At 43.7% G+C, this 16,756-nt stretch overlaps 1 protein-coding gene across 2 annotated transcripts in view; it reads right to left on the reverse strand.

The window, feature by feature from the left end:
• Positions 1-3,839: 3,839 nt before the first annotated feature.
• The window catches only part of TRIM8 (tripartite motif containing 8), a 65,169-nt gene continuing 52,252 nt past the window's right edge, over positions 3,840-16,756 (reverse strand). For both annotated transcript variants that reach the window (XM_053389341.1, XM_053389340.1), the window contains exons 3-7: positions 13,939-14,034; positions 12,879-13,112; positions 10,325-10,356; positions 8,959-9,074; positions 3,840-5,254 (exon numbers count right to left, since the gene is read on the reverse strand). In XM_053389341.1, the coding sequence (XP_053245316.1) occupies positions 4,647-5,254; positions 8,959-9,074; positions 10,325-10,356; positions 12,879-13,112; positions 13,939-14,034 (1,086 nt within the window). In that variant the 3' untranslated portion in view covers positions 3,840-4,646. The remainder of the gene's footprint in view (positions 5,255-8,958; positions 9,075-10,324; positions 10,357-12,878; positions 13,113-13,938; positions 14,035-16,756) is intronic.

Here is a 16,756-nt window from a genome sequence, read left to right on the forward strand (position 1 = left end):
CCTCACTTGTGATTCCATCAACTAGACTTCAGTGGCATATTTTCTCTGACGAGGGAAGTAGGACGTAGCCATCGTGACTAAGCTGTTCCCTCTGTTCAGTGTTTAGAAGGGGCTTACGCTAATTTTCTTCCTAGAAATGTCAGTATTAAAAAACAAATAGCTGTTTTTATTGTTGTGCTTTGGACACATACATTGCCATTATTATACACAGTAACGTGCACAAAGCAGAACCTTGTGTTCAATTTCTATGCATGTGATGCACAAATCTGCTCCCAACTATCCCATTACAATACAGCAGCAGGATCTTATACACCTCTCTCTAGACTAAGGTTACCAGACATCCCCGTTTCCTGGGGGCAGTCCCCAGATTTACAAATCAGTCCCCTACCATTTCCACTATCATTCCGACTGAACTTGAAAAGTATCCCTGGATTCATTGAAAAAAATCTGCTAACCTTACTCTAGACTGCATTATGTGATGTAACATGTGAAGGCCCTGACATCATCATCTCAGAAGCAATCCTATACGCTTCCTTGGAAATGAGCTCCATTGAACTCCATGTATACAATTGCACTTTGAAAGCAGGAGCTGCAACAGCAGCAGACTTCCTTCTAAAATGGCAACCTTAAGACTCAAGTTACTGTGATGAGCTCTATGTGGGACTGCCCTTAAGGCTGATCCAGAAGCTGCAGCAAATTGGCATGGCCGAAGGTCAGCAAGGCAACACTTTTGTTGACACACCTGCACAGGCTGGCAATATGCTACAAGGCCACATTTAGGATTTTGGTGCTAGCATTTAAAGTGATTAATAATTTGGGATTAGGATACTTGAGAGATTGCCTCATTCCCCATACCCTGGGTCAGTCACCGCTGTCATCAGGGTAGGTAAGCTCTTCTGATGGTGTCACACTTACTGAAAATGTTTTTCTTTGGAGGGGCTAGGTGTGGTGAACTTTTGGCCCTCCAGATGTTGCTGAACTACATTTCTAGCAAGCAGGGATGATGGGCGAAGCTCAGCAACATCTGGAGGTACAAAGGTTCACCACACTTGAGACAAGTTTTGCCTTCCCAGAGGGTGGATCCCAGCCATGCCTACTGCAATTTGAAAGAGAGAGAGAGAGAGAGAGAGAGAGTGAGAGAGAGAAAATGAATGTGTGTATTTCTTATGTGTTGATCTTGTAATATTTCTGCTGTACATGCATTTAGATAAAAAAAATGAAATAAATCTACACACAAAGTCCTTTTGCGTGCCAATTATTCCCAACACTGTTCTCTCAGAGGCCTTTTCTCCAGCCAGGTCCAGCTGAGGGAAAAATGGTGTTGGAGGAGGGAAACTTTGTGTATTTGGTGCAGACTTGCATTTGAAACAAGAGAGACAACCGGCTGTTTTATCTAGTTTTGCCCCTGATTGTCACTTGTCCCATATACCTTTAAATTTCCCAGTGGATCAGGAGACAAGGAAGGTGCATATCCTTCACAGGTTAACTATCTAGTCCTGTCATCTCCCTTCTCTCCCGCATATGCCAAAGAAAGCAGGTCTCTAGCTGTGCCATTTGGGAGTAATCGTGGCTGCCTTTTTTCCTGCCGGATCAAGAAAGATAGAAACTTATGTAAGAAGCCACAGCCCAAACTCATCCCATATACCTGACTGGTCACATTCCTTATTCCGACTAATTGCACTGCATCAAGTGAAGGATGGAAGCTCTGTAACTGCAAGGCACTACTCAGCACCATCACCACCCTAGCAATTTGGAAAGCCAAATTTGATCAAAGTTGACAAAAAGTAATGAATCAAATAGAACCACTTGTCTAGAACAGATCTTGAGATGGTTAGTCCAGCCATGTGCACATAAATGGCTGTGGAGAAGGGCAGAAGCAGGATATTCCATTACTGATGAAAAGCCACTATCCACAAGTCTCTTAAGATATTAATGGGATGAACTTCAGGGGATTAGGAATCATGGCCAAAGAAAGCTAAACCACAGATTGCTGGAAACTGATAGACTAATCATTGCCTCTTCAAACTTTTCCAGACATACCAGATGGATGAGAATATAGAAACAACTACAAATCCCTGCCTATCGACACCAGTCAGGCACCTTCACTGTGCTCTTTTCATCCTCTGAATAATTTAGTTTAGGCAGATCTAGCCACGTTTTAATATGTCTTACTGTTCATTTTAATTATCTTAAAAATTTTAACTGTTTTTATTTATAGCCTTTTAATATTTCTTAGAAACCGCTTAGATTTTAGCACAGTCAAACAGCATAAGTGTAGTAGTAGTAGTAGTAGTAGTAGTAGTAGTAATAATAATAATAATAATAATAATAATAATAATAATAATAATGTATCACTGTATGATGAGGTAATTTGATTCAAAAGTGGCATACTTAAGTGCCATCTTGAGGGCAAAAAACAAACAAAAAATGATGCTGTAATTTTTGTTCTTTAGGGTGAATCAAACCATTAAAAGTCAATGTGCATGCACAAAACCTAAATAAAAACAGGATGCTTGAAACTCAGCACATAAAATTTGTTCACTCTCTTTGCCTATTTCTACAGACCATGAGTGCCACATGGTGCTTCCATTGTTGAGTCAGGCAGACAGGCTGGTTGATGCTGGCACTGGTGTGACTGCAAATTCATTGGCTGCACATATTTTGAATTTTTATTGTCTTTATTTTCCGACTCTTTTACACTGCAGATGGAAGGAAGATAACAGAGGCCCAGGCGTTAATGCATAGGATCTGGCTGCTGATGGGGAAATGGACCTGCATGAGAGAGAGAAAACGGGTAATTTTCTTTCTTTCGTGTAGAGAAAGCAGAGGGGGGAAATGAAAGTGAGGATGCAGTTTTGGAAGGGGAATTGGGTTTGTGAGGGTGATGTGGATGATTATAGCACTTGATCTTTAGCGTCCAGTCCCCACCAATACCTGTTTACTTACCTATGCTTACTATTTATGGCCTTGGGTAAATCACTTCTCTCTCAGCCCCAATCATTTGTCTTTGACAAAAAAAACACAAATGTTGCAGAAGCAAAAGCAGGGGTTAAAAGGAGTTGTTTTGTACTTGGGAGTTCAAAGGGATGGTGATGGTGAATTTAAACTCCAGGCAAAAAATAAAATAAAAAATAAGATTGAACAATATTGCAATCCAGTGCAAATACACCCAGAGGTAAGACTCACTGCGTTTGATGACGGGGTACATGAGAGTGTATCCTACATATCATACAACAGAGCTATACATTAATGTTCATTAATGGTTTAAAAACTGCATCTCTAGTATAGCCATGAACTCTTGCAAACAATGCTTCCAAATGAATTAGAAAATGGTGTTTTAAATGAAAGAAGAGATGTTTGGGAAACCAAAGAGTGTGACATATTCTGCACTGCAGTGCACTGGCCAAAATATCCTATATGAAGAGCTACATCTTTCTTAATTTAACAGAGTCTCACATTTTTAACCAAGGCCTAGCAGATGAGGAGTATAAGAACCCATCTGTCACATGCTGTGCATCTTATTTCTAAATACCCGTAAGTTACATATACCGTTTATTCTGCAGTACTACACCAATTCATGTTCAATTCAATGATTATATCCAAACTATATTCCCAATTTACTCCAGAAGGTGCAGGATATTGTGCAGCATATTTGACTAGCCTTCAACAGTTACCTGGTACTTGCATTTCTGATTGAGATTATTCCAAAGGGAGCACATAAAGCAGAGTGCGAACTATTTTTAAATGCTGTCAGTTTTCTGTTTGAGTAACTTTTTCCTGTACCCAGACGAGGCGTTGGTTGAAATAGTGCCCGCGGAGGCAAAGCAGAACAAAGCATGTGCACTAAGTGATCACATTTATTTGAATATTTTTTGTGTGTGTTCTAAAATTGGTTACAGAATAAATACCTGCACCTTATAACAGGAAGTCCACTTTTTTTTAATACAAAGTGCTTGTTAGAGGAAGTTGCATCAACGAAACACAGGAAGGAATGTGTGCATCTTGACACACACACTTCCCTCCTGGAAACTAAAACAGATTTTTTTATTTCTTTTTTTAAAAGTTTCTTTTCCCTTTTTTTGTGCATTTCATTTCCTGCCATTGTGTATTTACAAATCTCTGAAAGAAGGAAAAAAAATGCCAATATGCACGATACGTGGTCTTTTAACACAAAAAAATCAGCCTTTTAAAAAAAAATCTACAAATGTCATTTCTTAATGAATCAATGATAGAAATTTTCTCCTCTTAAAAAAATGGGAGGCGAAAAAGAATTTTAAAAAGCAAAACCAAAAGAGCCCAGAGACTTTGAAATAGAAAAGGATCATCTGTCCCTTTAAAAGTTTTCCAAACCGGAAAGTAGCAATGTCACATGATCCAGAAATAGATGCTTGATTGATATCCTTGTTAAATTTTTTTCCACAGCTTCCCCCACCCTCCCGCCCATCCTGATACAAAGGAAGATTAAAAAAAAAAAATTAAATTAAAGACAGAGATGACAGCAATGCCCCTCTCAGATTCTGGCAAGTGGTAGGGAATAATGGAAATGGGTTTGATTTAAAAACGACAACGACAACAAAAGCTAGATTTAAAAAAAACCAACAAAAAAACTTTCAAAAATCAGTAAAGATTCTATCCAAACCAGATGGTTAACTGGTGACATAGTGTTTGGTGGAAGGCTGACCATAAACTCTATAGAAATCCTGGCGTCCGTGTTGCTGAGATGCATCAATCCATTCTCTCACTGCCAATCCCGGAAGCGACTGAGGTACGGAGGGAGCAGGTGGGAGGGGGTGGGAATATTCCTGCGACGACACTGTCCATGGAAAGTGGCCTGACCGTGGGTACGGTTGATGCCCGCTGTGATTGGATACTGAGGAACAGTAACAGTTGTCCACCGAGCAGACAAGGATTTTGCGCCCACCATACTGAGACAGCACAGACTGCTGAGATGATGTGCTGTTGGGGTAGTGAGAAGGGTTGAACATGGAGCCAGAGTGAACTGGTTGGGGGCCACTTGGAAGTCCTACTATGTGCTGGGTGGAGCTACAAGGCACCATGGGTTGTGCAGACTGGCCTTCAGCAGCCGAAGCCCCCTGGCTCACATACTGGCTGGCCACAGGTCCCGAAGAGGGCTCCAAGAAGCTGGCTTCCGGGAAAGCTGTGGAGTGCTTGCGCTTCTCGGCTCCTGAATTACTGACGCTGCAAGGGTACATAGGGATGCTCTGCAGGAACGGCACCGAGGTGCTGAAGGGACCTGTAGGAAACAGAGAAGACAACGTGCTGTCACCTTGAGCAAGAAGGCAGCCCTCTTTTCCAAGTTCCTGGAGCCAACTAGAAGCAACACCCCACCCCTCCCCCGGGCAGAGATCCAATTGCCCAGTTTTCCATGCAGCAATATAGGCCTCGGCAGAGAATGTCAAAGTATAAGGTCTGACCTCACAACCACATACTAAAAAGCACAAGAACACAAGCTGGGGGAAAGAGTCGCCAATCATTTACAGATTTTCCTGGCATTTTGCTCACTGTTCTCTTAGTTCTTCCACTATGTAAACAAACCCGGCATGGAAGTAAGTTAAGGGGTTTTGTTTTAGGATAAACTCACCAAGTACTAAATGTCAGAGAATGATCCTTCAGAGGCATGTGGAACCAGAAAATCTGTGACCACATAATGTCCTCTATAATCTGGCAGAGAAGACCTGCATAGTGCCAAACACTACAGAAAAAGGCAACATCCTAGGCCCTTCCTGTTTTAGAACTCAGAACTGCCTGCCAGCCTACAGTTCTTACACTAAACAAATGAACAGAAAATACAAGTTTCACAAAATGGCATATCCACGGTCTAGTGCGAAAAATCTGAAGATGGTGCTAATATCCATTGCTTCTTGTATTTGCATAATTGAGTTGGAGGTGTTTTTGATGCAGAACCTGGCTTTGGGGGACCTATCCCAGGAGCTCAAAGGTGAAGCTTTATAGCCACAACCCTTTAACCATGTCCCTAATTTCCCACCCCCTGGCCTATTCCAGCCACAGGAGGTACAAGGTGAACGTCTGATTGCATTAAGTGTCCTCTGCCAGCCAAGAATTACCTCACACCCTGCTTGCTAGGCAAGTCCAGACTTGGGATGCTCTGTATTATTAGTGGAGTAATTTAGCAGAGTCCAGGGGCTAAGAAACCAAGGGATAAGGGGGTGGAGAGAACTACAACACCTGGAGAAGACAAAGCTGAGCTGGATTCTCACGGCAGTTTCTTTGGCAGGTGAAGCTTAAAGTGCAATTCAATTTTTCAAGTCCACATATGGCTGAAAATCCAGACCAGGATTTTAAGGTATTCTGGTGGTGATGTCAGGCAAGCAAACACCAAGATACCTCTAGCCAACTAGAGTTCTATGAGCCCTGCCATTTGTTTTCCCAAGCTCATATTCAAACCTTCTGAGATGTTGCTTGCTCCCTCTGCCTGGAAGATCATTCCCTTTTTGACCCATCAAGCGATCTCTCCTCAACCTTGTGTCCTCAAGATATTTTTTATTACAGCTGCTATGCTGTCTAGGGCTAATGGCACTGCACTCCCAAACATCTGGAGTGTTTTGGGTTGGGGATAGCTTTGTTAAACCATTGTGACTTCTTGTTCCACAACAGTCATTCTTTTTTCTCTTTTTTTGAACCTCCTGCAATAATTAGCAATCTTTCCACCCTATTCTTGGTTGTTCTGCTATCCAGCCTTGTGCTTGCCCTGCACTTTTTCACCCTTTGGCAAAACTAGTTGCAGATCAATGCTCATATTTAGTAGCTTCTCAAAGGCTTCTTGATCATCAGCTTGGAATATAAGACATTTTCAGCATAGCCTATTCTCTTGGCAGACTCAGAGAATCAGGGAGCTGACTCCAATTCCCTGATATCCCTAGATTTAAACCACCTTTGACAGATTTCCATTCAGCTTATTCTTCAAAATTCCCAGGGAAGGAAGCTCTATCTCTGCTGAAGGGAAATAGATTTACTGCCAAACTGATTTTAGAATTCAGGAGGGTTCTCCCCCAAGCCTTTCAATATTTATCCTAGATTTGGAAGGCTGCAGTTTGAAACCCCTGCTTCTTCTCCTAGCCTCACACTGCAATCCTATACATGCCTACTCAGAAGTAAGTCCCTTTGAACTCAGTGGGACTTACCTCCATGGAACTGTGTATAGCCAGAGGGCTGCTGCTGCATTCCTCCTTGGGCATTCTTTCAGTGGGGAGGGGCTCGGCATGCCAGGGGTAGGCGGAACCAAAGGCAAAAGTGGGCAGAGCAATGGGTGTGACTGTCTACATTACAGCCACACAAAAGCCAGAGCTTTCTCTACAAATAAAACACTTCATATGCCCAGCCACACCTCTCTCCCTCTGGGCCAACAAGAGGCATTTTGCATTTCAAGTATATATTCTACCTAAGCAGAAACACTAAAAAAAAAATGTGGAGGCAGTGAGGGCTATGGGTGGGGGCAGAATCCCAAGTGCAATTAGAAAGGTCTGGAGGGCCACATCTAGCCGCCAGAGCCTGAAGTTTCCCACCTCTGAGCATTACGATCCTGGCATACAGCCCATTCACCTTCTTCTTCACAACAGCCACTATTTTGGGTGTCAAATCTAATACCATATCCAAAGCCTTCTTTGTGTCAAGCTCAGCTGCGCTATCTTTTCTTTGCATGCTTAACCCACAGTCTCACACACACACTCCAAATCCCTTTCAAAAATGGAAAAGCACTCCAGCTGAAGCCAAACTACAGCCAACTTAAAGAGCAATGTTTTCCCCTCCCATGTGTTGCCTGCGATGTTTTTGTTACTGCAACCCAAAAGTGAAAGTGTTTTTAAGAAGGGGTTGACAGGAGTACTATCTTTGCTGAGTCATAGTCAGGCTGAAAACAGCGTGTACATTTAAGGTTTCTTACAGAGAGTAATACGAGCTTTCCTGACAGGCACTGGGATTGTATTTGGACACATAGAAAGAAATACAGAGACCAAAAGAGGAAGGCTGTGGCTGAAAACTTATGCCATGTTACATACGAGTGAGCCCCTGAAAATGCCACACGCAAATATGCTTAGGAATCAGACTAAAAGGTTGCAGACCCTATACAATTTGTTAATTGGAAGTAAGTCCTTCCCAAAGATTTAGTGGACAGTGCTTCCAAGTAGAGCGGGGCTGCGAGGGACAACGAGAAGTCAGAGGCAACACTGTCTATTGGGGGAGGAGGAAGAGAAGAGGCAACTAGCCTGAAATATCAGAGTTAAAGGTTGCAAACCTGGACATGATGTGTTTCTCTAAGTCATGAAAACACATCATCCAAGTATTTCCAAGTGTAACATCCAACTGTTCCTGATTTGGAAGACAGGTACCAAAAACAAGACAAAGACAAAGAAAAACCTTCCTTCCTAATCAGAGATCATAAATTGCCCCAAGATTACTCTGGGATCAACCGCACTGCAGGAATAAGAAGAACTACCCTTAACAAACTGCAAATACCCTTTTAGGATCAGTCTCCTCTGCTTTGAAAGCCATGTGCCTAGGGGCTGGGGAGGCTCAAGACAGCCTGAGTTATTCCAGCACTGCTACTTTCTACTTCCTACTTCACTTTTATATATATAGAAGAAATTACATGTGACTGCAGAATTTTCTGGGGTTTTTATCATTTGCCTTAATCTCAGGGTAGCTAGCTGGTGACAAGTAAAGATCAAATCCAAGAGACTGATCTCAAACAATAACATACAGCAAAAATAAACTTGGCCCCTGAGAAAACCATTACATGGAACATCCGCTCCCTACCTTTCCCACCCTCACCCTTTCAATGATATTTGGATTTCTAGTTCAAAGCACCACCCTGACCAGCAACATCAAGGCTGTGTATCATATACAAAGACAGATTAGAGCATTCCCTCCTGGGTTCAGGTGTGCCTAGGAGATGGAAGGGTCAAAAGAGGCATCACTCACCTTCCAGAAGCTTCCGCAACTGTTTTTCCTTCTTGGCAATCTCATTCAGGAAGAGCTTGGAATTGAGGTGGCCAATCTTGGGAGGGGGCAGGCTGCCTCCTGTGCAGTTCTGGGTCCTTTAAAAAAAGGGGGGCAGTATACTACATTACAGACTGACGTAATGCACTGACTTTCCTCCTACTACTATCTGCTGAAAAGCAGATTGTAATTCCCTTCTGAGTTGGGCCAACTGGTTCTTTCCTTGACTTTCGTGTCGTGCCACATTACTCGCTTTGATTCCATTCACCACTACCATATTCTCTTTCAACATTTTCTTGTCATCAATACTGATCAAAATTACCTAGTTTCACTAACCGTTTTATTTTATTTTTATTTTGCATTGTGAGTGGAGCTACAGAGCAGAACCCAATGCTGTAAGAGTCCTCCCCCCCTGCGCCACTACTGCACACACACACACACACACACACACACACACATTGCCTAGAGCTAAGTAACACAGGACCCACAGATAAGACAGAAGCATGACTTGAGTGCAGTTCAAGAAGATACACTCTTTTAGAGGTGGGATTTGGTCAACTAGATTCTTACAAAGTGTGAACAACCTGTCTTGCAGGTTAGAATTGCTCCTGAAAATGTTGTGCTGATTCTTAACTGGATTTTGCACAGCTCGTCAATCAGTTCTCATCTAATCTCCCACCAATTCATGAAAATATACCTTTAGTACCAAGTATTTTCTCCCTGTGGAAGTGGCTAGGCATTATAATCCATTTTTCTCTCAGCTTTCTTTCAGGAAACTAAACAGATCGTGCACCCTAATTCTTTTACAGTAAATAAGGCTTCTTCTCTTCTTAGCACTGTGCTGAGCTCAAGATATAAACACTAGAATTCAGCAGTAGCACCTCATCCCTACTTCTAGCAAGACTGTAACTCCCTGATAAAGCAGCAGTTCCCAAACTCCTCCCCCACTTGATGACTTTTCTGTCTGTTGTAGCAATTGTAATGCTAGATGCTGTATAATTTTTAAGGATGGTTAAGTCCAGTCAAAGGCAACTATAGGGTTTGGTGCTCATCTCGCTTCAGGCCGAGGGAGCTGGCATTTGTCCACAGACCACCTACGTACCACAGCCTTTACCTGCTGTTTTTTTAGACATGCCAGGGACCACATAAATGAAGTAGACCACAGTTTGATGGAACCCTATCGCAAGGTTTCCCCAATGCCGTGGGAGGAGCAGTAGCTTAAGATGTCTACAAAACACTCCTTTTGATACCTATTGCTCTCCCCAAAGAAGATCCTCTAGATTAGCTGTATCATAGACATACACCCTCCTTCACCCAATCCCAGACTGCCAGGAAATTGATTTCTTACCTATCCATCAAGATTTTCACCGACTTGGTATTCTAGGAGGCAATAGAGAAAATGGAATCAGAAGCTGTAAGTCATGCAGACCTCTTGTGGCACAGCAGCAGCACCTTTCCCCATTTCTGTAGATTTCTCTGTCGTCTCCCTCGCACCCTCATTGATTTCATATGAAGGACATTCCTCTTACTCAACCACCCATCCTCACAAACAGCCACACACTGTACTTCCCAGATACAGCAGCACTATCTGAGAGAGGCCACAGCTCAGAGCAAAGCACATAGGTAGAGATCCCAGATTCAGCCCCTGCATCTGCAGCAGAAGGATCTTAGGCAACAAGGCTAAGGCTGACAAGGCCCTGAAGTCCAATGCCAGTCAGGGCTGCAGTACTGAGCCTTGTAGGTCACTAGCCTCGGAATTATGCAGCTCCTTATAATGAACTAAAGGTAGATAAAGCTGGGCTGCTTTACAGGGCTGTTGTAAAAACTTTGTAACGATAATATATGTAATCCACTTTGAAGTACTACGTAATGCTAAGCTGCTGTTGCTATACCAAAAGTCTATTATTTGAGACTCAAACAACACCTTTGCATCCCTCTGTTGAATGGAAGCATCTGCCACCAGATTTCAAGCTCAGTCCTTAGCAGTGCACAACACCTTAACAAAAGCAAAATAAATGCTGCCACTTTGAAGAATTCTTCTGAGTAATTTATGGCTTGGCTCCAGTCCTCCAGGATAACAAAGGTGGAACTAGAAGGGCTGTTTTCATTCGTCTTGTGAGAATGCTCTCTAAAGCAACCAGGTGTGCCAGGCAGAAACTGCCTTGTAAATCTTTAATTCAGATGATGATGATTATGGGAACTTCAAACCCCCCCCCAACATCGTTAAATCAGCATCTTGATTCTAGACTTTAACTTGTCACTTTAGCTACAGTCCAGAACAAACCACTAACTCTGAAGCACAAGATTACAAAGGCTATTGCTTTCATTTCCCTCCACTACTCTAGCCTCATGTCATCTCCCTACTGTCAGAACAATGCCAACAAAAAACTCTGTCCTCCAGCTCCAAGGCCATTTTATATAGCTATATTGCATCCTGGCAAAAAAAAAAAAAATTTAAAAAATCCATTTGCTACAGGCTACCACTCCAGGTTCTGGATATTTATTGAAGCACAATTAGGCCAACATTGGTGGATCAGCTCAGCTAAAGGGATATACTCCAGTAGGGTGTAAATACCCTGCCAATCAGCTGCTGAGATTTACTTAGAAAGCCTCTTTTTGACAGACAGCACTGTTCAAGGGGTCAAGGGCATATCGTCTTTCTAAAATGAGGAGTGGGCCATCTGGTCTATGTGATGGGGAGATTAACCCGAGAGGGGGTTGCTCAGCAATATCTTACACCAGAGCACAAGTTGAGATGCCCCTTGTATTCATTAGCCTGCTGTATGACATGACAAGATTCAGTTTAGGAATCCGGAAAGGGAAACCTGCTGGGGACATGTCGGTGCCCCACCAGCTGCAAGGGAAATCTCCTAGTATGACATGTTATACAAAGCAGCACCTAAAATTGCAAATCCCATCTTCCTGAACCTAAGAAATGTTGAGCTTTTCCCTGGTGGAACTTAACTCCAAAGTAGTAACCGTCCATATATATATCATCCCCCTCCCCCAGCCTTAAATGCTTGGTGTTTCTTATGGCAGCTAGCACACCTTCCTAGTTTAATCCTTAACTTTGAGTTGCCAGATGCTCCTTATTCTAAATAACATTCCTGTGAGGTAGATTAGGCTTAGGGCTCCAGGCACTGCCTGGCCAGGCTGCCTTAGCTTCAGCCTGAATGCTGCATAATATGCATTCATGGCTATGCCCTGAGATCTCCGCCAGCTCCACATTTCTGATAATGTGCTACTTGCCACCACTTCCTCCCAAGAGCTCAGGGTAGCCTACACTGAGTTTTCCTGTCTTCTCTTCCGAACAACTCTGTGAAGTGGGTTAGACTCATGAGATGGTGAACGGCTCAAGGCCAAGGGGGGATTTGAACTTGAGTCTCCCTGCTATATGTCCAACACCCCTCTGCTCTCAGTAACACAGAAAGAAAGGGGTGCCGAATCCTTTTCCAATCAGTTCTTCCACAATTTCAGCGTGACAATTTAAAATGTCACAAGGCACACACATTTTGCATGATGTTCTTGAGTATCTACACACAAGAAGTAACCCTGACAAATAAACATTACTCCGCATCTCTGAGATCTTTTGGAAGATGAAACTACCCTGGGTTGAGCTTTTCCCTCTGAAGCTTGGTCATCCTTATGGGCAGGTAAGTAGCCCAGTGTAGGGAAGGGAGTGGGACTCCCAAGTTGTGCCAAACAGTTAATTAATTCATGGAAGGTAGGAGGGAAAAGCAGAAGCTTCCATTTTTGTGGATGAAAGTGGAGCTGTGTCAAGCTGAGGCTTAAAGCGGCCATTTTGGGGTTGGGGTTGTCACATAAGCTCCAAGTCCTTCCCTTATTCCTGCTGCCAAGTGCTCCACCAGACCCTCCCCTTCCCCAAACACCCCCCACTTCACCTTCATGAAGTTGATGTCCTCGGTCTTGTCATACATGACCTGAACGGAGCTGAGCAGCTTCTTGGCCTCCTGCATCCGCTCGCTGAGGTGCAGCACCTGGGCAGCATTCTCGTTGCAGAATTTTGCCTGGGCCTTGTCTAGGATCTCCATCGTCTTGCGCAGATCCTCCTCAAGGATCTGGTGCATCTTCTCATACTGCAGGCGCACCTCGTCCTTCAGCTGGTTCACCTTCTCCTGGTGGTATAGAAGGGGGAAGAAAAATGCCTCTTGTTAGCCTCCCTTCATCCCTACTTGCTTTATCTTTTGTGACTGAGGCTGGGTGGGGAGGATGTACTCTGAAACTAAATGACTGGTGTTCCTTTATGCAGTAGCTATGCCTAGGGCACCTACCCAGGCTCTCAATTTTTTCTGAAGAACAAAAAAGCATAGGTTACTGACTTTGCTTTGATCAGACTAGGAGGGAGCCACAAGAATACAGAGTTGTTCAGTAAAGGAACAGGATAGAGTGGCTATCCAGTTTGGGGGAAACTAAACTAGTAGCCATTGCAGAGGGAACACCAGGCAACCAGGAAGAGAATGGGGATATAATAGCTAGAAGGAGGCTGTGAGTGAGGACTCTTGGTCTTTGTTCCTTATCACAGAAGAAGAAAGTGAGGTTTCTTAAGTAAGGCACCAGGAGGGATAGGATGATGGGAACCAAACCTTAATAGGTCTGTCCCTGCTCAACAAAGCAAGGTCTTAGATTTACAGCTGTATGGAGAGATGCTTGCAGAGTCGGCCATTTTTGCTCTCTCTGCCAAAGACTTCACACCCTTGTGTCCTTTAAACTTTGGCTATAGGGTTTGCTTAGGAGCTACAGCAGGCAGGCCCTTTATAAGGTCATTCTGGCAGAATAAGGACTTCTAACCTAGGATTCCATTATTACTATGCTGGCTGAAACTTTCTCCCTTCCCAGTTCCTCTATCAAGGTATTTCCTTGACTGGTGGGTAATTGCAGCCCAGCATCCTTCTTGCGGCTAACACTGGGGAGGGGAGGGAAGAAGAGAGAAATCCAAGTTACTTCAACCAGCCGCTTGTCAGACTCCAACTTGTAGAGCTGCTCCTCAATGTCTTGTTCGCGTTCCTCCAGGCGGTCCTGCTGCTTCACTAGCATCTTCTGCAAGAAAAGGGACAAACAGGAAAATCAAGAGTCAGAAAAAGTGTGTTCCAGAACTGGTTTACAAGTTACCTGGAAGCAGGATAATTTTAAAATGACTTATGCATTACTGCTTTTGATGTAATGTATCAAATGGAGTTTGCATCTCACACCTACAGTGAGAGCCATAAGTCAAAATGTCTTCTAGAACTGTTAGCTCTCACTCTTCACAGAAATCCATTGACTATCACTACTGCTTTGTTCCTCTCCTTGTGCAAGTGGGAGCAACAAACAATGTTGCCCAGGTTTAGTGTTAATGTCCATGCCAGGAAACCCTCAAACAAACTATGAAAGGGGAGCGAAGAGCAAAAGCTTGGCTTCACATCATGACTTGCTTGTAGCAAAATAAACCACTTTGAACAGAGTGTGAAGTCTGGCTTTGTTGTTTGTTTCTCCTGCTGGGTGAGTCATTCGCTGTCATGGATTGGCTGGAGGCAGAGTAGTGGGAGGCACCAGCTGGGAAACCCCCAAGGGAACCCCCAGGGGAAGAAGGCTCAGAGCCAGGAGACTGGTGGTGGGATGACCATGAGTGGTCAGAGGGGGGGAAAGGAGCAGAAGGAAGGAAGGAGGTGTCCAAAGGCAACAGGGTTTAGTGAGCAGGAAGAGCCTGAGGCAGAGAGCAGTCCTGATTCAGAGGCTGGAGAGGAGGAGGGCCAGGAGACAGAGATGAGGCCGGCTGCTGAAGAATCCAGGGAGTCTCCCCTTCCTGCTGCAGCTAGCCCCCCCCCCCCGGTCTCTCACAACACACACAGAAATGAAAAGAGCAGAGGAGAGATTGTTGTTGCGTGCAGACACTGTCCCCAATTGCTTGGAAAAAACCCGGGAGAGGAGGGGACTTAGGCAGCTGTGGGAAGGTGCGAACCTTCAGTCCTTGCAACTGCCTCATTGGGTGTCAAGACCTACTGGGAAGAGTTGCTGGGATCACTAAGCCTGTGCTGTTTTGGTTTCTTCGTTAAAGAGTTAACATCGCCAACACTGTGTTCTTTTATCGCTGACCTACATCTGACTCTGGCTCCTGACACCTGCATGTCCACGCTAAAGAATAAACTGGTGCATCGCGATGCCCACACACAGCCACTGTGACATTACAAGAACAAGGAAAGCAGTCTCCCTCCCAAGCTCCAGAAAAAGAATAAAGTTTCTAGAAGACACATGAGCTGCCTTTTCAGGACCATCCTGTGTTATAAATATGCAGCGTCCATCGTTTCCTGGCTAGTTCCCTACATGAGCTTTCAAAAACATACCCAGAGAGCTAAAATGTCATGAGAAGACCTCCAAGACTTCTTGATCCTGAAGTTCCCATCCCCTCAAGCCCCTCAAAAACTTATTTTCTTGTTAGCAACAATTTTCTTATTAGCCACAAAAATAACCTAGGGAAAACAATAATGTAGCCAGTTTGGAGAAGATGGAGGGCCTGCACTCCTCACTTGGAAGATCTCCTTTTTGGTATTGGATACCATGCTGGATCAGACTGAAGGCATCTTCTAACCATTAGCCCGTTCCCTTAAAAAGGCATCTCTGATCCCTTGAAGCCAGGGTAACTGGGTCAAGACCACAGGCAGAGCAACCCTTCTGGTGGCAGTTGTGGGAGATCAACAACAGAGGTACCCTCCATCTCCTAAGCCCCTGCTTCTGTCCTTTTTTTGTCCCCTTCAATTGCGTCTTAAGCAAGGGAATTAACTAGGTATGTTCCCATGCCAGTGGTTTCTGGTTCTGTTTGGTGCTATGAGGGAGACAAGGATCCTGTTGAGCAGACATCCACACAAGCTACCCTTTCAGCCCTGCCTCCATCACAGCTACAATCTCAGAAATTTCTGAAGTCATCCAGAAAAGACCTCTAGCAATGCAGTTCCCCCTTTGCCTGTGGAGGGAGATTCACAATATCCTATAGCTCCTGGGACACCTCTGCGATTATCGATTGCATCCTTAACAAGGTCTGATCAATCCCTGAATAAATATGTTTTTAACTCCATCCCCAAAGCCATGAACAAGCTTAGTTTGTTCAGAGAGTAACAGCAAAAGTTTCTACCCACCAACCTCACCTTTCCCAAGCATGCTTGTAGACTGGCAATTCTATTCCATGCTGGAGATGTATTAATGTCATGGGTTTGTCAATCAAAAATTGAAAAGTATGAATCTCAGTGTGAGAAAACCTGAGAGGTATCTCACTCATGCTTTTCTTAATATATTTAGAAATATTTTAATTATTTAATTTCTATCTGACCCTTCCCCCCCAGGAGTCAAGGGCAGCAAACAGCAACAAATTAGCAAAATAATGGGACTTAATCAACTAAATAGTTGCAGTGGCAGAAGCCCTTACAAGAATTCCCACTAATCCAATGGGAATATCCTTCTCTACTCCCACTGCATGTGCCCCCGGGGCACAGTCCTCTGAGTCTGCTCTGGAAGGTTGGAAGAACCCCTAAAACAGATTGTGGAGCGCATTGGTGGAGGAGATGGAAATAAATTATTGTGGTATAAGGAAAATCCTTGCGCTGAGGAAACCATAACCTTAGCACTACGTTGAACAGAAGCCAATACACTTAAAAACAAAACAAACACATATCTAAAACATTTTTTAAAAAAACAGTCTCATGCTCTCACAGTTAATTATTTCAAGGTTATTATTAACACAATGGGCAACACTGTAACATATACAAGAGTTCGGCTTTCATTTTGCTTG

Source organism: Podarcis raffonei, chromosome 5 (assembly GCF_027172205.1).
Source record: "Podarcis raffonei isolate rPodRaf1 chromosome 5, rPodRaf1.pri, whole genome shotgun sequence".
In the NCBI taxonomy this organism is placed as follows: Eukaryota; Metazoa; Chordata; class Lepidosauria; order Squamata; family Lacertidae; genus Podarcis; species Podarcis raffonei.